This window comes from Manis pentadactyla, chromosome 5, assembly GCF_030020395.1.
Source record: "Manis pentadactyla isolate mManPen7 chromosome 5, mManPen7.hap1, whole genome shotgun sequence".
Taxonomy (NCBI): Eukaryota; Metazoa; Chordata; class Mammalia; order Pholidota; family Manidae; genus Manis; species Manis pentadactyla.
Genome location: NC_080023.1, coordinates 30,220,169 through 30,245,016, shown reverse-complemented (window position 1 = coordinate 30,245,016; position 24,848 = coordinate 30,220,169). Strand labels below are relative to the sequence as shown.

General features: G+C 35.3%; 1 protein-coding gene across 1 annotated transcript in view; it reads right to left on the bottom strand.

The window, feature by feature from the left end:
• The window catches only part of DTHD1 (death domain containing 1), a 65,274-nt gene extending 44,257 nt beyond the window's left edge, over positions 1-21,017 (bottom strand). The window contains exons 1-5 of the mRNA XM_036908441.2: positions 20,625-21,017; positions 18,171-18,783; positions 14,421-14,751; positions 11,729-11,908; positions 10,410-10,654 (exon numbers count right to left, since the gene is read on the bottom strand). Coding sequence (XP_036764336.2) covers positions 10,410-10,654; positions 11,729-11,908; positions 14,421-14,751; positions 18,171-18,783; positions 20,625-20,895 — 1,640 coding nt within the window. The 5' untranslated portion in view covers positions 20,896-21,017. The remainder of the gene's footprint in view (positions 1-10,409; positions 10,655-11,728; positions 11,909-14,420; positions 14,752-18,170; positions 18,784-20,624) is intronic.
• Between the last annotated feature and the right edge of the window lie 3,831 nt (positions 21,018-24,848).

Here is a 24,848-nt window from a genome sequence, read left to right as displayed (position 1 = left end):
GTCAGTGTTTTGTCCCTGCAAGTAGAAATAGATATTACTGGGAACGTCTCAAGGATAGGTTTTTTTCTTAACTTTACATTTTAGGGCAGTTGTAGAGAGGATGGTACAGATGTTTGCCATGTATCTCCTGCCTGCACATGTGCACAGCCTCCTCCATTATTAGCAACCCCCAGCAGAATGGGACACTGACTACATGGTGAACCTGCATTGACACATCATAATCCATAATCTATCCACAGTCCATAGTTTACATTAGGGTACATCCTTTGTATTGTTCATTCTGTGGGTTTGGACAAATATATAAAGACATGTAACCCTCATTATAGTATCATACAGAGTGTTTTCATCACTAGAAAAATCCTCTGGATGCTGCCTCCCCCACCCCAATCCCTGACAGCCACTGATCTTTTTACTGTCTCCATAGTTTTGCCTTTTCCAGGAAGTCATTCAGTATGTATCACACAGTATGTGGCCTTTTTGCGTTGGCTTCTTTCACTCAGCAACATGCATTTAAGATTCCTCCATGTCTTTTTGTGACTTAATAGCTCCTTTCTTTTGTGTGTTGGATAATATTCTATTGTATGGCTGTTATTTATCCATTCACCTACTGAAGGACATCTTGGTTGCCTCCAAGTTTTGACAGTTATGAATAAATCATCTATAACATCCATGTGTAGGATTTTGTGTGGACATGCTTTCACCATCTTTGGGTAAATACCAAGGAGTGCTCATGCTGGATCATATGGGAAGAATATGTTTAGTTTTGTAAGAAACCAACAAACTGTTTTCTGAAGTGGCTGTACTATCTGGCATTTCCAGCAGCAATGAATGAGAATTACTGCTGCTCCACATCCTCACAAGCATTTTAAATTGTAAGTTCTGGATTTTGGCCATTCTAGTAGGTATGTACTGGTATCTTGTTGGTTTAAGTTGCATCTCACTGATGACGTAGGATGTGGAGCATCCTTATTTGCCAACTGTTCATCTTCTTTGGTGAGGTCTTTGTTAAGGTCTTCAGGTCATTTTTTAGTCAGGTTTTTTGTTTTCTTACTGTTTGAGTTTTAAGAATTCTTTCTATATTTTGGATAACAGTCCTTTATCAGATATGTCTTTTACAAATAATTTTTCCCAGTCTGTGGCTCATCTTCTCATTCTCTGAACATTGTATTTCCCAGAGTAGAAAAGCCTTTTAATTTTATGAAGCCCAGCATAGCAATCATTTCTTACATGGATTGTGCCTTTGGTGTTGTATCGAAAAAGTCACCACCATACCCAGGATCACTTATATTTTCATCTATGTTATTTTCTAAGCATTTTGTAGTTATACAGTTTACATTTATGTCTATAATATATTTTGAGTCAATTTTTGTGAAGGGTATAAGGTCTGTGTCTAGATTCACTTTTTGCAGGTGGACGTTAATTATTCCAGCAGCATTGGTTGAAGAGACTCTCTTTGCTCCATTGTATTGCCTTTGCTCCTTTGTCAAAGATCAGTTTACTGTATTTATGTGGCTCTATTTCTGGGCTCTCTATTCTGTTTTATTGATCTGTCTGTTATTCCTCCACTACCATACTGTCTTGATTACTGTAGCTTTATTGTATGTCTTGAAGTCAGGTAGTGTCAGTCTTCCTACTTTGTTCTTCTCCTTCAATATTATGTTGGCTATTTTGGGTTACAGTTTCTTTTTGATTTGAAAAATAAAAATTAGTCTTCCTTACCTCACTTTCCAATCCACAGGTAGCAATACATGATCATAAGTACAATGGTACGTAATAAATTTAAAATATTTCCAGTACCTCCAAGTTTAGTAAATGTGAAAATCACATTTGCTCAGTAAGCATTTGTTTCAAAATTTTGCTGAAACCATTTCACTATAGTAAATGAGATTAACCTGTGTTGACAATAGAATGATCAGGACAAAGGAAAATCAGGCATGTGTGATTTTACTATTGATAAAATTACCATTTCTTTATGTAAAACATGGTGACTATAGTTGATAACAGCCTATTATATAATTGAAATTTGCTGAGTAGAATATATAAAAGAATTTCCTAAGAGAGTAAGAAGTTTTCAAAAGATAAATTTGTGCAGTGACTAATGTGTTAACTAGGTGAGAGGAATCCTTTCACAATCTATACATTTATCACCAAGTTGTATGCTTTAAATATCTTATAATTTCCTTTGTCAATTATACATTAAAAAGCTGACAGATGAATAAAATGACCATTTATTTTAGGTTGAATCTCTAAAATATTAAAAACTTAATATACAAAATACAGGATTATAAATAACAAATCTGAGAATAAGAACTCTAAGGCATTAGAACCCTCCCTAACGCCAAACAAAAAAATTCAGATAAGCATGCTTTTTAATACATGTTTTGGCTTGTATGAGCAGGAAGAATCTTAAAAGAAAGTCCCAAATTTCCCTCCACAACATGTGTGAAGCCAAGATTGAAGATGAGGACACAACCAGACAGGAATGATGGACTTCTTTTGAGAAGAAATTCCTTTCCAATAATCTAGATGCAGGAGAATAAACTGTAAGTGATTATCAAGTGAGCAGAACAAGAAACTGTGACCCTGGGATCCTATCCGTAAAAGGTTAAACTTGAGACCATGAGCAAGACACTCGAGGAAGCTAAAAATAGTTCCAGGTAAGTAGCAGGTGATTCTCAACAGAGACAGAAGCAAATGCTATCTGAGGAAAGCCGCTCCATTTATGCTGGCAAAATTCTCACATATAGCTGCTCACAAACAAAAGTCCCTGAACAAATTAGGGGATAAATACCATGGATGGCAGTCAGCAGAGGCAACAGGCAATATCCTAAAAGGCTGCAGGAGTCAGAGTTAGTAGATAAAGAATGAAAACACCTATATATGAAAAGTTTAACTGGATAAAAGGCAGATTCATGAAAATAAGCCGGCACCAAGAGACTATCAAGAATGATTAAGGAGATTTGAAGAAAAGCTAAATAGAACCTTAAGATATAAAACATGTAATTGTTGAAAACAAGAACTCAATGATAGATTTTAAAAGTAGATTTTAAAAGTGTATGATGTTTGTGGTGTTTGAACTGGAATGTGAAGAAATTACACAGAACATAGCACCAGAAGAAGAGAGATGGAAACCATAAAAGAGAAGAAAAGAATTATGACTTATAGAGAGAGATGACCTAATATCCATCTAATGGGAAATCCAGAAGGGCGTAGTGGATAAAATAGAGGAGAGGCAATATTTTATTAGAAAACACAAGAGTTTTTCAGAACTGTGAAAACATATACATCCACTTATTCAGGAAGCGCAATATATTGCATTCAGAGAAAGTTTTTTAAATTCACATCTACAGACATAGAAAAATGCAGAATGAGAAGTACAAAGGAAAGATCTTAAATGCAGCCAACAAGATAAAGCAGATCATCCATAAAATTATGAAAATCAAATTCACTGTGGTCTTCACAACATCAGTAATAAAATTAATAAGCAGAGGCATAATATCCCCAAAGAAATAAGAAAAAAAATATTTTTGTAAATTTAGAATCTTAGCCAGTGTGGTAGCTGGTCTCCAAAGACACCAACTTTCTGTCTCAATATTCATGCCTTTATGTAATGCTCTCCCACATTAAACCAGAGCCGGCTCTGTGACCGGTTAGCCAAAAGAATGTTACAGAAGTGGTAATCTGATAATTCCAGGCTTAAGAATTTTGAAAGCCTGGCAGCAACTGTTGTATACTTTTAGAAGTCCTGATTCTCCATGTAAGTTGTCCAGCTAGTCTCTGGAAAATCCACCTGAGAGAAAGCTCAGGTGGAAAGAAAGAAGCCTCGGGACCACATAGGGAATGAGGCCCAACCATTTCTGCAGACCAACTGTACCCAGCTTCCAGCTGTCACTGCTAAGACTCCAGACATGTAAATAAGGCCATCCTCAGACACCATCTTACTGCAATGCCTAACAGACCCCAAGAAAGATCAACAAAAGAATCATCCAGCTGAGACCCCAAACAATCCACAGCATCAGGACAAATAATAAAATGGCCGTAGTTTGCAATCATCTGATATGCAGGAATAGATAACCAAAACACCCAGAAAAATTCTATTTCAGGGAGCAGACACAGACCGATGGAAAGACATCCCCTGCTCACGGATTGGAAGAGTTGAAATTATTGAAACATCCATACTATCCAAAGTGATCTATAGATTCCTTCCAATTCCTGTCAAAATCCCAGTGACATTCTTCACAAAAATAGGAGAAGCAATTCTAAAATACATATAGAACCAAAAAAAAGCCCATGTAGCCAAAGCAATCTTGAACAAGGACAAAGCTGTAAGCCTCACATGTCCTGATTTTTAAAAAAATATTACAAAGCTACAATAATCAAAACAGTTGGGACCAGCATCTAAAACAAAGCAAAACAAAACAGAAGAACATGTAGACCAACGTAACAGCATAGAGAAACTAGAAAAAAATTCACATTATCTGTCATCAGCTGAACTTTGACCCAGATGATGAAAACACACAATGGGAAAAGGATACTCTATTTACTAAATGGTTTTGGGAAATCTGGATAGCTGCATACAGAAAAATGTAGTTGGTCTCATCTCAAAAACCATACACCAAAGTTAAGTCAAAATGGATTAAGGACTTAAAAGTAGTGACTGGGAGGAAAAACAAAACTGGCATTCCTTGAAGATGATGTAAGAGTTTACATAGAAAACATGAAGGGATTCTCAAAAACATACTAGAAATAATGAAAGGGTTTAGAAAGGTGCCTGGCTTCTGTTGTAGAAAATCCCACTCACCCTCTCTCATTCTCTTTCTCCCCATATAGATACGTATCTACCAACAAATAGAAAACAAAAAATTGAAGCACTGTTTATAATAGCAGCCTAAATTATAAAGTATCTAGGAATAAATCTAATAAAGCAAGTGTAGTACATGTATAGAGACTCTTATGACACTTAAGACATTAGAGAACCACACAAATAGAAGCATATATTATAATAATAGATTAAAAGATCCAATATGGTAAAGATGTCATTTTCCCCCAAATTCACCTATAGAACAAAGGAAATTACAATCAAAATCCTAACACAGTTTGTTCTATGGACCTTGACAGACTGATTCTATTGTTTACACGAATGAGAAAATTTCAAGGGAAAAAAAAAGTTCTCTTGAAGAAGAATATGTGATTTACCTCCCAGATACTGATTTATTACAGAGCTGTGATTACTAAAACAGATTAGATTGGTTCAAAACTTGATAAAAAGATTAACAATGCAAAGGCCAGAAGAAAGTCATTTGTTGTATGAAAGAGGAGATAGTGCAGATTGTTACATAAAGAAAACCACTCACTAAATGATCCTGGGAAAATATGTTCTCCACATGGGAAAAAAATTAAACTGTTACCTCACACTGTTGCAAAAGATAATTTAGATAGATTGAAGATATATCTGAAATTCAAACCTTTAAAATTTATAAGACAATAAAGAACTTTCTTTTTTTTTTAATTTCAGGAGAGAGAAGTATTTTAGAACCAGGACAAAGAGCACTATGTGGTAACTTTACCAGTTTGCCCATTTTATCATTGTGTGATATGACACATATGTTATTAATATTTTAAATCTCTTGAGTGTGGCTCACAGATTACATTTGAGCAAGATGATCTTAAAACAAATGCCATTAAGTAGAAATGGCATTTTTTTAATTAGCAAAAATATTTTCCCATCTAACTCTCTAAAATATTTCTTGTATTTCTAGGGAATAAGTTTCTATTTCAGAAATTTTCCTCTTCTTTACTGTCAAGAAATCTCTGGCTCAGAATTAAAAAACTGTTATTTTTTCCCCCCAGTAATCATTGGGATATGAAGAAACAATTCAATAAAGACTTTTAATTCTTCATACTCAGACTGTGCTTTGGCCTCAACTAGTTTTTAATCTTTTTTATTTTTATGAGGCATGAATTGCTCATTGTGTATCTATTCCCACAGAAAACGTTCAACGTTCACCTTTGAAGTAAGAATATTAAATAAACACTTGCTATAGGTTCTCATTTGATTCTTTTATGCTTTACTGGATAGAGAAACTGCATCTACTATATTTAGCACTAACAACAGCAGAACACATTATAACAATTTAGCAGTGTCAGAAAGTGTAGAGGAATTTGTAATTTACATTTCCACAAATTTACTAGGTTAATTCACCTAACATTTATTAAGCACCTACTATGCAGTAATTGTGCTGAGTGATGATAAATGGAAAAGTGAATTTAATAACATATGACAGTGTAATAAATCATGTACACAAAGAATGAGGCTGACACAAAAAGAAGAGCAACTAATACTTCCTGGAGTTCTTAGAATGTCTTCACAGATACGGAAAGAGTTGAGTTACCATTCAGAGCATGAATGAGAGTTCTTCACCTAAACATGATAGAAGAGAGATTTCCCAGCAGACAGATCATGTACCAAGCCAAAAAGTGGAGAAGAAAAAAAGAAATTGGCACATTGGCAAATTGAGTTTATGATAAATGGCTATTTTCCCACTACATGGAATGCTGGACAAAATGTCTCTCACCCAAACACCCAATAGGTTATAGGAGCACAGAAGCTGGAAAGAAAACCCCCTAAATCTGTAAACAACCAAAAAATAATGAAAAGCTAGAATTCTCTTCCATCCCTCTGGAACATGAGGAACTGATACCATGGATACTCCTAGCTTAATCAGCCACCCCCCTACCCCCACCCTCACTGCCTGCCCCTGAGCCAGGCACACATGCCAGGTGTGTGGGGGCTGGAGCTTACTGTGTACTCAGAACACATTAGATACAGCCTCCAGCTGTTAGCTGGAAGAACTCAGTCATAAAACTGGAATCCCAAACGGGCAGCATTGGCCATGAAACCAGAAACAACAAAACCAAACAAAATCTCTTTGCACATCAGCTCAAGAAAGCAACAAAGAAACACACAAAAGCTGCTCTGGGGGGAAGGAAGGGAGAATAGGTGGTTTGATTTTTAAAAATTACAATTAATACTTGCAAATGAATTCATGTAACAGAATTAGAATAATAGACAGTGAACTAGACCACACCAATGTAACAGATACTGTAATAAGCATCATGCTGATAGACAGATGTTAGAATAACCCGTAGGAGACCATACATGAGTATGTTTACAATGATTAAAGGAACAAAGGAAGAAGTAGAAAGCATAGTGAAAAAACAGAGCAGCTTGGAAAAAGAAAGAACTTTAAAATACAGCAAGAGCCTTTTGAAAATGACAATTATAATGATTAAAATGAAGAGTTTATTTAAACAACTGATAGGAAAATTGGTAAAATATGTGATAAATCTAAGAAAATCACTGCAAATACATCATATAAACTATTAAAAATATTAAAGAGTAACAGTAAAATGGACAGTATAAATTATGTTTAACCCATTTATATTTATTTACCTGATGATTTTATTTTTTTCCTTTACTATCACCATGCTCTTTTCTTGTTTTCTGTTATCTCTTCGCCATATAGAACTTTCTCTTTTTCCTTTTTCTTTTTGATTTGTATTATATTCAATACCAGATTTTAAAAGTAATGAGTTCCCTTAATCTGTTAAACTTCACTTTTTCAAATCAGCTTATTAATATTATTTGTTTATTTTGTTAATAACATGTGAGTGTTACATTTTTGAGAGCTATTGTATTAAAAAAAAACTCCTTTGTTTGGTGAAAACCCTAATTCCACATCTTTCCTTCAAAACTTTGAAGGTTTTAGCTCATTTTTCCCCCTTGATAGTGCTGCAAGAAGTGAGACTGAGGCTAGACTCACTGTATTCCTTTTTACTTAATTTGTTTCTGCTGAATGGATGCTTATAGAAGTATGTTTCATTGAAAAAGTGCATTTCAGTTTTCCATGTTTTGTCTAAGTATGGGGTTTTTTCCACCATAAATTTTGTCTGGTGGTCAATCAGCACTTTCTAATTCAAGGTTTTAATCAATATAAGAAAATTCAATTCAATTGTGTCTTTGATTATTGCTCCTTTTATGGGTTTTTTGCTCTCTATTTTGATGGTACCTGTAATTATTAGGTCACATCACTTCAAATAATTTCTTATCCTACCTTGGTCCCTTTTCATCTGTTTGTTATTTTTATATTTCTTCCTGTTGTCCTTTTGTCTTTTTCTGGTCTATCCCGATAGCTTTTTGTTTCTTGGAAGTCTTGCTTACTGGATACTATGAAACTCACAAGTTTCTAAATTTGAATTATTTTCATTTTTAAAATTTCTGTGAATCACCAGGATGTTGCTTTCATTCCTTATTTCTATAGTTTGTTGTTTGTTGTTTTTGTGCTTCTTTTGAAATCTTAGTATTGATTTGTGTTGACTTGTTTTTATCCTTATGATACCATGTAAGATTTTATCTTCTTATCCTTAAAGGAACATTCATCCACCCCTTTCGGTTTGGTGGCTGTTTGAATCTCTTTCCCAGATCTCGAAGGCAGATCCATATGCATAATTTCTAAACCAATTTTCAGTGTCCAGTTACTTTTAATGAGTAGAATTCATCTGTACTGTGGTGTAACTTCCTCCTACCTGTACTAACTGGATTTCCAATGTTTTGAATGGATTAAGTGTATGAAAATGTACCACACTTAGTATGTATTTCTATTAGGGCTCTTATTGCCTCTACCTTTATCCCTATACTTGTAGGAATTTCATTTTTGACAATGCAATAGGCTGCCTCCAATTTCTGTCTACATTCTGCTCTGTTCTTTCTGAGGGGTGCAGAAATATAGCAAAGGGGTAGGGGGCAAAGGAACACTGACTATCACTTCCAAAACAATATCTGTGTATTCCAGGGATTAATTTGTATTCTCATTGGTATATGTAGACTATGGGATTAGGCAATCAGAGACAGGGAAATTTTTTTTTCCCACCATCTTTAGGAAAAATGAAGGGAACATAAAGTACATGTTAATCATAAATTATTTGTATTAATCTTTGGCCATCCTCCCTGTAGACACTAAGAAATATTAGATTCTAGCATCAGGTTACCAGTCAGAATCAATCGTTAGGGTTCTTATCTTTATATATATCTATCTATTTATGTGTGTGTGTGCATGTGTATTTATGTGTGTGTACATATATATAGTTATTTTAGGGGGTATTTAAAAGTGAATATCTTAATCTATTAGGCTAATACTTTTTAAATTGGAAGCTCCAAGATATTTCTCCAATTTAAATTGGAAGCTCCATGATATACAGGATCATGGATTAATTAAATTGCCATTCAGGCTCTCTCTCTCTTTCTCTCTATATGTATATATGTATATCCCAAGTAATAAAAGTATGTATAATTGGATCATCATGTCTATATTTCTATGTTGTCTCTCACTTATCTAACAGTAGGGAAAGTTTGACTTCTCCCAGCCACAACCCAACACTCTGCTATTGCCAGCTTCCTAAATTACAAATGTAGTGGGAAAGAACAAATAATCCACTTCTCTATTTCTTGCCTTGCAGCCTCAAACTAAATAAATGATAGCTGTATACAGTTATGATTAGAAATAGAGGTATGTGAGTCCACACCAAGGTTGCATCACTGGGTAGGTGTATGTACCTACACACGTTCTCAATCTTACTGAGTTCCACTCTTTTCACTAAGAAAACAAAGAGAAGGTAGCTGGGAGATTGAATGAGATGAGACACAGAAGGGATCTGGCACAGAGTAGTTTCTCAGCTGATCGTGGTTATTATATCAATTAAATGTCTAAAGTTGTTTCTCCCCTTCTGGTTTTTTGAAAAAAAAATAAATTTACCTTCAGAACCAAAGAATAGATGGTTCCCTTCTATGTTTTTCATTAGGAAAAGAAAACAAGTATTAAATGAAAGGACAGGTATTAAGGTAGGATTACTATTATTCAGTGTACCCTATTTGTTGTTAGCATTTCATTTCTAATTTCATTTCTGGCTGATAACTCAATATGTATATTTGTCTTATTGGTGGGGATTTTATTTAATTTTAAAAATTATTAGAAGAAGGAACCCACCTGTGGCAAATAGAGATGAAAATTTGTTTGGAGGAGGTCAGTTTAATCTTTTTTTACATTAACAGAATACTCTTAAATATAAAAGTTAAAATCACCATAACACATCTTTGTAAATTAACCATATAATTTCTGTGAAAGCAAGGATTATTTTTATCTTGTTTGTATCAGTCTTATCGCATAGCATGCTTTTGGACCCATTATAGCTAAAAACATTAATTTTACAGACCTGTAGAATTTTACTTTTATGGTAAACATATTTCATATTATTTTAACATTGACATTTAAAGGAAAAATGCCTGATTACATTTATAATCATTTAAGTTTATTTGTTTACTATCAAGTTAGAGATATTAGGGTCTAACTCACCTGTTGAGGTTAAAAGGTATGATCCTGTTTGTTGGGGCACTATCTGCTCTTTTATGATCTATTTCAGACCCAAGATTCTTTTTATCAGGGTGTGGAGAACAAGGTAGGAATATAGTGACTGGCTTCTGGAAAGTATGAGTTGATGGGTGCAGAACATGAATCAGAGGGCTTGTAGATAGTACCAAGTAGGAAGTATCTTGCTGTGTTTTTAAATATGCCACCAGAGATGGGTCAACTGGTTGAACCTAGACAAAGAAAAAAAAAAATATATATATATACACCCATGCCTAAGATGCAAACTATCAGCACATTTCTAAGCCAATTTTCTGAAAATTTGTTAGAACACGGTTTTCTACCTTTGTCTAATCATTGTTGGCTGAAATTAACACTGCATTAATTTATAAAAGGTACAGCATTTGGTCCTCTTCTTAAAAAGTCTTTCTAAAATCTAGGTTCCCTGTCTAATGTTATAAATAACTGAGACACACTCTTAATTGTAGGCAACAAAATGACCTGGAAAACAAAATAGACATTTTATGTAATTTCTAGTTAGAACTATTGTTAGATCAAGTGATCTTCAGAAACTTTAAAAAAGCAAGAGTATATTTATTTGTTTCCTCTCACTTAAGAATGGCTAATAAAAATAGCTAGCATGAGTCCAACATTTCAAAATTTATGGAAAATATTTATGACTGAATTATTCATGATGTGTTTACTTCTAACTTTTCTTCTTTGCTTCTCACCTGTGGTAACCACTGGGGGAAACAGAAGAGCACAGGGGAGAGTGATGGTTGAAGGACAGGGAGTATTGGCAAAGTATGTCTCTAAAATGTACATTGGTACATCATTATGCGCCTTGCAAATAGTGTTTGTATATATTAAATCCTCTTCCCAAGAAAGGGCTGTTTTATAATAAAATATAACCAAATATTTATGATTATAAATATTTTAATTGATTAGTCTCTTTGTTGTCATCCCCTCAGGTGGAAATTTTGAATCACGAATGTCCCAATGTCTGACATCAATTCTACCACAGATGTTCAACATAGGTTTTTGTCAGTAAATGCCATAAACAAAACAACTCAAAAATTGGCTAGGAAAGCCTTTCAAATAAAGCAGGGATCTGTTTTGGAATGAGATTCAACATGGTCCAAATCATTACTTTATTGCTGATAACACTCTATGTCAGTCATTAACAGTATACGAGAAGAATTTATCCATTATTATATCAAACATTTGATTCTTCTTCATCCTTTTAGGACCATGTTTGATGACCCACAAAAGCTATGAGAAAGAACTCACCAGGTTTTTATATTTACCTTTAATTGTACAAGCACTGGCGAGCTGAAAACTCCTGGAGGGTAATTTAAGGACAGTCGGGAATCCATGCTTGGCTTAAGAGAAAGGCCTTTCTTTGTTACTATGAAGGACTCTTTCTTTAAACAAGAAACAACAGATAAGATGCCCAACTTGTAAACTTTCACTTCAGCACAGGTACCCTGTATGTTTTAAAGGATATTAAGACAAGGACATTAATACAGCACTGTTCTGCGAGTACAGGCTATACATGCATACTCTGTGGCTGTGAAAAAAAATCGGTATGTTGTCCCTGTAATCTCCTACAATTGAGAATGATTGAATTAACCCCAAATGCATTATCCTTTCATGAGATGAAGTAGAAGTAAGTATTAGTTTCTCGGATTTGGACTATATGATAGAAAGGAGAAAAATGTATTTTTAAATTTAAATTAAAAAATTAAAATTTTCCAAAATGCATATGTATAGTGAGCAACAACATTTAGTGTTTCCAGAAGTAATAACTGTTTTTGGAGTCCTATCCTCCTTTACCAGAATGACCTTTATCCAGAAGATTCAACACTGTTTTAGGGAATTCCCAGGACTGAAATATTATCATTTCAGTAGTTTATGTAAACACTACAGCACCTGTACTGTCAGCAAATTCTTCCTTCAGACAGCTCCCACTCTTTTATACATTTTCCTTATTTCTCTCCTCCACAGAATGGGAACAAATTACTGTTAAAAGACATTAGTGTTTCTTTTTTATACAGTGACATTTAAATTTGTAGTGCATTTATACAGGCACATATTTAAGCTTTTTTATTGCACAAAAGGGAACTGAGTACATAAATGAAAACAAAATTATCTACTTATATAATCACCAAAGCTTAAAATGAGGAGGAAGACTTAAAAGTAATTTGGTCTATTCATGCTTCCCCAAATACCAGCTGGCCTCCACCCTGGCATGAGTGGATAATCATGCAGGCACACACACAAACTTTCAGGGACAATCACAATGGAGAATAATCTACCATTTGAAGACTGACTAAAGAAGAGATTTCACAATGTCACTGCATGAATCCATCACTGGGAAAATTCAGGACATGATGAATGTTCGTAATTGGCTGGAGGGAAAATGGTGGGAGGTAAGAAATGAAGGTCTTCTGGGAAGGATGGTGGCTGCCAGGCATTTATAGCATGTTTGGCAGATACTAGGGAACAGGGAGGGTTTGTAAGCAGGGGAGTGTCATGAACAGAACTCAGATGACGATTTATCTGACTCCAGAATTAGAATTCTTAAATGTTGTATGAACCACATAAAAACTTGGAAGGAATCCAGAATTTAAATTTTCTTGAGCTAAAAATAGAGATAACTGCCATTATAAAATTATATTTTTTCCAGTAGACAGTGGTTTTATTTTCCTTTTTCCTTCTGCCTTGATTATCCACTTACTAAACATCTTGCACGCCCATTTTGTGAAAAACACATGTGTTATGAGCAGTTTTTGCTTTTATGATAGTCACACAGATTGGACAAGATTAAAAAGCTACAATCAAGGGCAATGCTGACCAGACTATTATACTTGCAGGCTTCCTGGACTAAAATACAAAATGTATTAGTTTCATGAATTGGAGAAGATAATTAGAACAGCCTTAGCTTTCATATTCAACAGTATAACTTTGTAATTCAGAAAAGACCCAAATCAGAAAAGGGAAAGATGTATTATAAAAAATTTTTTGTATGCATAGAATTTTTTAACATGAATTCCTTGCTCTCCTCTTCAAATAATGACAACTTAAGTAAAGCTAAAAAGACAAGTATTTTGTTTAAAAATAAGTTGAGTGACTCACAGAACTTTAAACCTTAGTTCCAATCAACTCTAGGCTAAATTTAATAATTGTGTATATTCTCTTTAAACATGTAAATTTGTGATCTCAGAGGACCTCAGATTTATTGTAATAAAGTCTACCATGAAAAATGATAATTTACTACTAACATGTATTTATCAGCTTCTTTTGATCATCTGTAGTGTATTTTCTCATTTAATCCTTATGATCCAGCCAGTAGACACTATTATTATGTGCATTTTTCAGATGATGAAAGTGAATCACAGCAAGGTTACATAATTTACTCAAATTCACATAGCAAGAAAGTGTAGGAACGAGATTTCAAACCCAACCAATCTTCCTCCACATCCCACAACCTCCTACCTCATATACTGTCTTCTGTGTACAAACAAAACAATTTATAGACTTACCTGCTAGTGCAACACACTCACATGCATACACACCTAATTGCTTGTGTTTTTTTAATGGATTTTTCCCAACCCATGAATGATAGAAGTAAAGCTACTGTCATCTGGGGATTCTGACATTCCTAAATTTAGTCAGTTTCATTACATTAAAAGTTAGTCTGAAGTCTACAGTCAGTCTAAAGCTAATTAAGCTATGATGTTGGTTTTATTTACCAGGTGAAAATAAAACATTTGCTGGGTCCTGGTCCCAAATTCTCCCTTCCTAAACTTAACCAATAATTTCAAATACTAGATCTTTATGGATGACAAAAGAAAGCGAATTTCCTGGCATTAATCTTATCAACACTCTGTTTGTTGCTGATGGAGCAGTTATATCTACACTACAATCTGGTAGTCGGAGTAATATTTAGAAGAGGAGCTAAATAGAAAATGTAGATGTAGCCAAAGATTTATCCACCTTGTAACTTCCTCTCATTCCTTCCAGTGAATTTGGGATTAGGTAACTTGATTGAAGGTTTACATCAGACACTTTCACCAGAATGTCCCTGTAATTTCCCCTGTAATGTGCAGTAAATGGAATGGCAATGCATATTGGAAATGGAATTCTCTTTTCCATAGCTGAGCACTCAACGATGATGACATTACTGACCAACTCTTCATTACCGCTCACTACTAAAGAACTCATGCTATTAACTATTCGGCATTCTAGATGTTGTAGAATCCATGATGGTGCTGTAATGTAGCAAGACACTTGGGGGCTACTATCATCATTCTGCACATCAAGATACCTGCAGGAAAAAAAAAGGGACATCATTTTTCCAACTACTTGATTTATAAACTATGTAACTAAATGCACAACAGCACAAGCTCTAGAGACACATTGTATTGGTATGAATCCCAGTTCTTCCACTTACTGACTCTCTGACCTCCGGCAAGATACTCAGCCTCTCTGTGTCTCAGTTTCCTCAACTATAAAATGGTGATAAAATTATCTTGCAGGAAGGCTATGAGAAATGAATGAACTATAAAATATATGTCTTATATTTCACAAATGGAATGTATACGTAACTAAAAAGCTGTGCCTGGAACACAATGTGTATTATATACATTAGTATCATTGTTATTGTTGTTCAAACTATTATTAGTTAAGTGATTGATTCATTCTTCAGTTTTGTTCACTTCACAATATGAATCTGAAGATTGTTGAAGTTTCTTGAGAAACCAAGTATGAATTAATACTTGAATAGTTTACTAAATTTTGAGTAAAGGAAGTGAATATATATCTGGGACTGGAATTGTCTGAACACATTACATCAAATGATTATGTTTACTACATTTTTTAGAAAAACTGAAATAGGTACACATTAACCTTGAACTTGTGATTAATCAAGGTAATTAGAAACATAATATTTATAATACTCGAAGAATCAATCCAAAAGCTTATTTTAACCATTAATTTTAGTCTTGCTTTTTATACGAACTTGAAAAAGATTTTAGTCTTACAGATTTGAATTCCAGTTTGAAATCAGTCACTATTTGTTTGGCTTAAACATAAACAATTATTATTTAAAAAGCCAATATTTAATTTCTTCCTATGGACCAGGTTTTAGGCTATACATTATTTCATTTAATCATCATACCATGAGGTCAGGCAGGTATTACTGTCATCACCACTTTGCAGATAAGGAAATAGGCTTAGAAAATTTAATTTGCTATAGATCACACCAATGCTAAGTCTATTATATAGAATTATAATAATTGAGTCATTCTTTAGCACAAAAGCCCCAGACTTTCTTATATAATACCATACTTCCTCAAATCATTCCTAAGCACTGACTTCTTTATCTATTACAAACTGGAACTAACAGCTACTCCAGAATAATGTGAAGATTGATTGAGATAAAACATTCAAACTTCGTATAATAGTGGGTTAGCATAAAATGGGTGGCCAGTAAATGTTAGATCCTTACATTAAAATTATCAGCCCGAGTTTCTCCTCTTCTTTCTACTTCTCATTTCATACCACCAAAGTGATTGAAATACAGGCAATGTCAGAAAAGAAATAAGAGGATCTATATAAAATCCAGCATTAATACCCAGTTCTAGAATAATTAGGTCTGAAATATTTTTCAATTACTAGCAAATGGAATTTTATAGTGCCCTTTAATACAGAAATCTAAAAAAAAATGTTGAAATTGAAGAGTGGGTTATTTATTTATAATTCTGAACCCATAAAGTTAGAAAGAATAGAAAATTCCCCAGCACATTGGCCTGTTTGTGTATTCTCTGATCATGATAACGGTACTTTAGAAAAAAGGAGAAACATTGTTTAAGAGAAAAAACACTGACCCTACATTGTATAACATCAAGAACGATTGTCTTCTATGCCCTGGAACCCATCTGAATACACTTTTTTTCCAAAACACTGACAGATGAAGTAGCACAAGAGGACCTGTAAATGCTTCCATTTCCCCCAGCCCTAATCAAATTGACCTAGTCCAGCAGCTGAAATAATCATACTGGCTCACTTTAGTCTTGTTTCCCTCTGAATCTATACACACTAGGGCAACTGCACAAGAAGACATAGACTTCCCTCAGAAAGCTATCCAGGGAGGAATCACAACAGATTCTGAGGAGGTTTTGTTTTTGACACATGTCTTTTATGTGGCATGATGGCTTCCTAGCCTGAGAGGCTGAAATGAATAGTCAACTTCTTAAATATGCAAGCCAAGCAAAATTTGTTTGGGTGCCACAGAGAGGAAATCACTAACTAGGGAACACCTAAGGGAGGTGTTAGAGGGAGTGGTTCAGCAATGACTAACTGGTTGATGCTTTGAGTCATTTCTGAATGGGAAGATGTGAAGTATGAATGTTTTCTCAAGTGCAGTGGGCAACCACATATTGACTACTTTAAAGTTGTTTTACAGGGGCAGTATTGTTTCAAACCATGAAGGTTTTTCATGCATTGAACGTACTCTATGACATCTATAGAATCCACTAGATTCTCAGACCGATAGGGACTTCAAAGCTAAACTAGCTCAACCTCTTCACTGTACAGATGCACTAAGTAAGGTTAATGTGAAAAAAATGACTTGCTTGAGATCACAGATGCAGTTGTGTTGTCCTGGGAATGGCGTTGTACATCTGAAAGCATCACACTTCATGGCAGAGAGGGGTAAGTGAAAGTTGGAAGGGTGTGGGAAGTGAAGGAAGTGAGGGGTTTGGGGCTACAAATTAACATACTACTAACATTTAGCTGAGCTTAAACATCTGCAAAATGGCATGGTGTTGAAGCCATTCACATGATTTTCTCATTTGACTTTACCAATAATCCCAGAAAGTATATGCCATTTCTACAAAAAAAAAAAAGAAACTGGGGCTAAGAAATGGAGCAAGTTGCCCAGGGTCACAGAACTATTTTGTAACAAAACAGGAGATAAAATTTAAGTCTCACTCCCAAACCAATTTTTTTTTTCATAATTCCCCATTGCCTTCTAAAGGTGTTATGCTTGCTGGGAAAATATGGCTTGTGAATATTTTATTTTGTTTGGACAAATAAGGTTATTATCCCTGTATATAGGAGAAATAACTCATATAATAGATCAATTTCAATATATTGTTTTTAAGTCATGTGGTCTTTGACAATCTGATGAAATCTCTGGACCATCTCTAATAAGATAAAATAAATAGAAAAATATACATCAATTATAAGAACTTTCAAAAGTTTATCCATGAGCCCCCTGTGTTCTACAGACACAGGTTAAGTATTCATGATGATTTATAAATAAAATAAATCTGAGAATTTATTTGAGGATATAAATAAGATAAATCTGAGGCAAGAAAATTCTCTCCTGATATTTGAATGTGCAGCCTCCTAGTTTTTTATTGTCGTTGAAACAGGAGCATTTTAGAAAAGTGTCCACATTCTGGACAATTGTTCATTTTAACTATCTTGTATGATCAATTCCTTTTTTCTTTAAAGAAATATTTAGTGATTGTTTCCTAAAGTTATAAGAAACAAATAATATTGGCAATAGCAGCCATATGCATTTTTATGGGAGTAATTTAAGCTGAAATATTAATTTGCAATATCTTTTGGAGACCTGAAATGGAAATATATTACTCATGCATAAATACTATGTATACTAACTACAAACGCCCATATAAGTAGGCATATACAAGTGCCTCTCACATTGCATTTACTTACTCCTTTTCCATTATGTTATTGTTTTGCTTTAAGCTCTCTGAGTCACTGGGAAGACTATTCGTATGTTTATTGGAGATATCACATGTTATTGAGGATGTAGTAATCTCTTCTCTTTGGCTTTCTGAGGTCTCTTGAATTTCTCTTTCTGTTGTCTGGATTATGTCATGCATCTCTTCCCTGTTTCCATTTATGTTCTCAATAGTCATGTGTTCTTTTTGTTTATCATCTTCGTTTTCTGCATTATCTAGGAACATTTCGTTCTGTGACTCCTCTCGCCCTGTTATATCTCCATTCAATGATGTATTGTTTGCTTTTGCCACTAATTCTGAACTTGTATGTGGTTTATTTTTTTTTAACTGGACCTGGTTTATGTAATGACTTTCCTCTCCATTTGTAGGAGAAACAGTTGCTGTTTCTATGACATTTTGTTCCCGTCTTGCAGCAATGTCTGTTGCTTTGATATTTTGAATGGTGGACATTGTTTGCAGTGGAGTACATTCATCATGCTTGCTGCATAAGTTACTCATCTCTTTTTCTTCTTTCTTTAGAAGTGTAGCAGTGCTCCCCAAATATTCATTTATTTTCATGAGACAGTCTATGAAAATAATGATTTCTACACACACACACAACAGAGACACATAAAAAGAATAAATACAAAACTAAACCAAATTACATTTCTCCATTGACATGTAATGAGGCATGACAAGGGCCTATAAAGACCCTTACCTTATAAAGTTTTTTTTAAAGAAAGCTTACCAGGTATTTAAACCTATCTCCCTCTTAAAGGAAATAATGTGTACAATTGTCACTTTTTTAACACACCTAGGAGTTGGTGACATATTTTTTAATGTAGTAGCAAAGAGTAAATCTAATCCCTCTTGCTCAAGAAAATGCTTTGAATATCTAAAGATAGATGTCATGACCCCTCCTTCCCATTAGACCTGGTTCAATTGGAGTCAATATCTTTCTCAGTCATTCTTTGCACCATATGATTTTGAGAATTGTTCCTTCTCCTTTGAATGTACTATGCACTTTATCAATGATCCACTTACAATCATTTGCCTAAAATTTAACTACACATTCCAGATGAGACATGGGTAGCAGGCATATCAAAGCTACGATATGTTATTTGTGCTGATGTGGACACTGCACTGTATTTCATTGGGTACTTTAACGCTATGAGAATTGGATTAGATTTACGCTATTCCTCCTGCTAAGCCTATGATGACTGGCAATTTTCAAATTGTCTTTTTAAAGAACAGCTCTAATTGTATCCATTCTCTGATTAGAACTCACACTGGCTACTCAAGGACTAGTAAACTAAGTCAAGCCTATTTACTTTGTTGTACACCCTCACCAGGATCTGATTTGATATAATCCTCACTCCATCTCCATTTCTTATCATTCTTCTATTTGTTTATCTCTCCTCTCCTTATAGCTGGGGTCACTTGGTAGCGTTCTGCAGCCTTAGCAACTCTCCAATCTTTAGAATTTAATTCTAAGCTAAGGAATACATAATTTAAAGACCCACAGCTCAGTGTTTTTAGAGTTATTATTAAATCATCATTTCACTAGTCTGGGCTTATCTCTGGGTTCCAACTCTGACAACCTGATTTTGTCTTGTATCTGAGACCATGTCTTTATGTTGAACTTCTGTTCAGGTAGCTGTGCCCTTATCATCTTATATGAGTATTTGTCTTGATGTGCCTCGGGCCACATTCATTATTTCTGGAGATGAGTCCTGGCTATAAGGTCTAGCATATGGTCACCGGGCCATGTTGCCTTTGGAGAGATTTCCCTGATATCCACTATCTGCCCTCTAGACTGAATTTCTTAACATTACCTACCCTGGATTCTGATTGATGAGACCTGTCCACTTGCCTTGACATTATATTCTTTGGAGTGGGATTTAATGATGCCATCCCTCTTCTTATCTAGAGTGACTATTGTCAAAGATCATATTCAGCAAATGCCATGTTCTTCCTGCCATACTTCTCAGCATCCATAACTGGGCCTATTCCCAAGAACTGGCATCCCTCTTAGTGTGTGAAGGCAGTCCAGCTCTAAATCTCAGCCCACCCCAGTCTCTACAGGATTTTTTGCAATTAATAGGTTCAAGCTCAAATAAGTCTAAAAATAGAATGTCATATTCCAATATAGAAAATCTTCTTGCTCTGCCTCAAACTAGGACTTTATTTTCTTACCTCTAAGTCTTGGATCCTGTTAGTAATACCTTTGTTTGGAATGCTCTTTTAAGATTCGCAATTTCCAGCTCCACAAATATAACTAACACATTATTATTGTGCATGTGTCTTATTTTACTTTCCATATTATATTGTTAGTCCCTTGTGGACAAAGACTATCTTAGCCTTCTTTTTATGGTCCTTAGTCCCTCTCAAAGTAATGACCCAGTCAATATATCTTAGAGAAAGAATAAATAAAAGAAATACTTGCCTTGTCTCCAGATGCACTGATTCTCCTTCTCAAGCAGGACGTACAGCTGCTGGCAGGTAGAGTGCAGAGTCTCAGCTGTGTGCTCCATGAGTTGGTGAAGGGCCCTACTAAGCTCTTGACCCAGAAAGACTACTGTGGCTATACGAGTGGCCTCACCAGCCCCTTCACAGTGGTCATTGCCCAGGAGCGCCTGCTTCAGCATCAGACTTTGTCTCCAAATCTGCTTCAGTATCTGGCCCAGTTTACCTGAGCCCATGACTTCTGTATCCATTTTATGCTCCAAGAGTAGAATGCTGTCTTCTTGCCAGCAATGCCTAAAGGTCTAGCAAATTCAAACTTGGCGATGGTACTTCTCCTAAAATCTAGGAGCTGATCCAAGTTGGCTAGCCAAGCACTTTCTCGCCACATAATAGTTTATTCAGCTTCTTGTTGACCAGTGAAAAGTTACTAGGTGACCAAAGGAGGGGCGTTCCTGCACCCTGGGTGCACTGTGTACAGAATGGATCAATCACAGGATAGAGTCAGCTCGCACAATCCTACTTTCCATGTAAGTTTTACACATCAAGAGGCTATGGAAGCAACATATATTTTTCAAGTTTCGAAGGCAACAAAATATGGATTCTTACCAGGTGTTAGGATGAGAATTTTATTAATCAAAGGTAAACTGTTTTAACAAGATTACTAAGAAGATTCCTTTGTGACACTTAAAAATACTTTTGAATGAAATATGTCTGCTGCAGAACAATCTGGGAGTGTCAGAGTGGTGAACAGTTGGAACAAGATTGGCTACTAGTAATTGTTGAAGCAGCATATCATTACATGTGGGGTCATTACAATTCTAATTAGCATATGTTTATCATTTTTTAATAAAGAGTTTATTAAAGAGAATTTATTTTATATCTGGTACAGATTTTACTACCATTGGTTGGGTAAATTTAATTGGTACCTTTTTATTTAGCAAGTCTGCAGCAAGATTGAGACAGACTTTTGGCCTCTTCACTGTTAATTTCTCTTTAATTGGGTCAGATGTGCATTCACTAAAAGAAAGCAAACCTGAGGAGTAGCTTTCTCTGAACTAGCAAGGAGTCTCTACCGTGTAAAATTAAAATTAGGTACAGCAAGTTGTCACCACCGGCTGGCCCCTCAATTGACACAGGATGTAAGAGTCCATTGCAATATGGGACTTGGCCGGGGAGCCTGGGGGTGTGCAGAGGAACCCAGAACAGGCTGCCTCCTCCTCTCCAGCCCCCCTCCTCTAACAAGGGAGAGCACAGCATCAGAGGGAGAGCAAAGTGCATTCCAGAGAGGCTCCTGTGCTCTCAGAGCTTCTGGAATGAAATGGAAGCCTTCCAAAGTGGGGCTGGACTGCTTCCCTTCCACAGGCACTGCGTTATCTCATCTTAAGCACTGGAGTTCTTAGAGCTACACTCCTGACGCCTGGAAGGCGAGATAGAGAAACACAAACCCTGTAAATAAAGTAAAGAATGAATTCTACCCAAGCTGCTAGCGGCTGAAGGAGCTGAAGGAAAAGGAAAGGAGCTGCCTGAGGAGTGGTGGCTGGGGTGGGGTGAGGCGGGGTCTCCTTCTCGGGGGAAACTTCTGTTTACTGAAAAGGCGACAGTTTCTAAGGTCTGAGTCTGTATCACATCATGGATCACACTCTGTCAAATGTTTTTCAGCCTCTTCTCAATACTAAACACTTTCTGGTTCAATTTTAATTCATTTTTTCCCTTTAACTCCTGAAATAGATGTGTAATACTCAATAATAATGGATATTTGGCTTTAATTCAATGCCAATTCTGAAAACTTTCTCTAGTATTTACCATAGGCCAGGCACTATCGAATTGCTGGGAAAAGGGCCTTTTAGAACTTTGGAGAGAGGCAGATATAAGAACAGATGATTAAAATACAGATTAGACTTATGTTGAGAGCTAGAGCAGAAGTATGAACAAAAGATATCATGCAAGTCTGAGGGTTAAAAAATTAATTCTTATTAGAGAGACCTGGGAGATGTACAAATTTTGAGCTAAAAGGCAACCAGGATTTGAGCAGGCTAGACAATAGAGGGAAAGAACAGTTCAGCAGAGGAAATAATGTTATCATGGAGGCATGAAATGATAGAGTGATAAAAGATAGGAAAGTATTGCTCTCTCTAGGAAGGTTCAGTAATGAGTCAAGGGAAGTGACAAAGAAAGAATCCAATAATTGTGGAGAGTCTGGAGGAGAAGCTGGAATTTTGTTTTTGCAACTGAGAGAAATTAAATACTTAGATGGTAGAGACACCGAAGTCTTGAGGGCCTATGGTAAAGCAGCAACAGTGCAGGCAAGGCAAGGGGATGCCTTCAGAGGAGATTTCAAGTGGAGTGAATAGAATTTACTGATTCATCAGGGGGAGGAAGAGGAACAGAGAGTATTGAAAATCCATCCATTGACTTAATTGAGAAATATTTGCCCTTGGTAAAACTGTGCTTGGTAATGGAATGTGACCAAAAGTTGTAGTTTAGGTGATTGACCAGATGGTAAACAATTAATTGAGTTAATTAGCTGAGTTAAGGTACTTAGGAAAAGCATTAGTTTTGATGGGTAGATGATTTGATTACTTTTGGATGTGTTGAGTCTGAGATAGCTCAGGATAATTCTTTAGAATGTATTAGAAACTTAGAAGGAAATTCAGAACAACACTGGCATATTTGAATGTCATCAGTACATAGGTGGTGAATGAATCCTGAAAGTAGAAGAGGTCAGTGGAGAATTTACACTATGCTCATTTAAGTATCAAATAAAATTGATAATGAAATACTGAATCAGTGGATAAATATACATTTTTTTTTCATTCTAGATATGCGGGAAAATTCTTTCTCGGGGCAGGGAAAAGCCCCCAAAATATTTCTTCTTAACCTCATTGACATTTGCTATCCTCAAGTCTAAACTTGTTCTCCATCTGGCTTCCCAAGAACATGCAATATTTGCAAAGTCAGATCTACCAGAGGCCATGCTACCTTTACATGTTAAAGCAAGCATCTGCCTGTTCCTGAGTCTGGTTTTCAATTCTTTGATGTCACTAACCATGGTAAGAACTGATATTTGCCATTAAGATTTGTGACACCCACAGAATTACAAAAATTCATGTTGATGGGTTTAACAGTTAATTAACATCCTCATTGTGGCTTCTTGTTATTATCACTACTAATACTTGCTTTTACTTTCCTTCCTGAAAATTCTGTATTCCCACTGACATGAAAAGGATGAGTATGAGGTCTTGAATTCATATAAAACATTGAGTTGAAAAGACAGCAGTTCTTAATATTAAAAGTATCAATGTAAATAGAGATAAAATTCCAGTAAGTAGGATAGTCACCTGTTAATTTCCCAAATAAATAAAACTGCCATAGACTGGACAACCCACTGATGCTACACAGGAGGAAAGGATGATGAAATTTCAAAGTGTAACCAAGTGTGCTACTTTCCATAGAGTTTATGATGAGTAGTGTTGGAAAAGTCAGATGTAAGTAAATGAGCTATAAATGTTTGAGGTACTATTTGTTAGTATTAGTTCTGTTACCTGATTTTGTTATTTTCTTGAAGTTCCTGTAGTTGCCTACATCAGATATTTTGGTGCAGTCAACCCAGACTATTTTGCCCCATATGAACCTCTTATTGAGTATCTGATCACTTTGACCTGTTTAGGATAAGTTCATGCAACTAGACAGTGAGTAAAAGGAGTAAGAAAAATAGTTTTGGTTTTGTTTTCCCCAGTAGCTTATTGCACTGAAAAAATACAAATTGAATATCAGAATTCTCAATGTGTTTATCAACTTAACACTATTTTGAAAGATCAAGTGGTAAAAATCAAAGCTAGGACTTCTGGTTTAACAATATAGATTAGATACATCGTCTATCTCTGCTTCCTCCTGAAATGCAAAGGATGAAACAATATGTAAACTCCAAACGAAAAATAGAATGGGTGTTAAGATGGCAGATAAAAGATGTCAACAACTTATGAAAGATCAAAAGCAGATGGACAAGGTATAGATAACTTAATCAATCCAATAGAGTAACTGTATGGTAGAAAATTGGCCAGTTCTTGCCATAGTATCTCAGAAGGTACCAGCAATTAGAGAAATCTAGTACCTGTGAAAGGGAGAGTAAAGTTGGGGCTGTAAACAAGATTTTGTTGAAACTTAGTTTTGGGAGCAAGTAGATTCCCCAGTTCTCTCTCTCTCC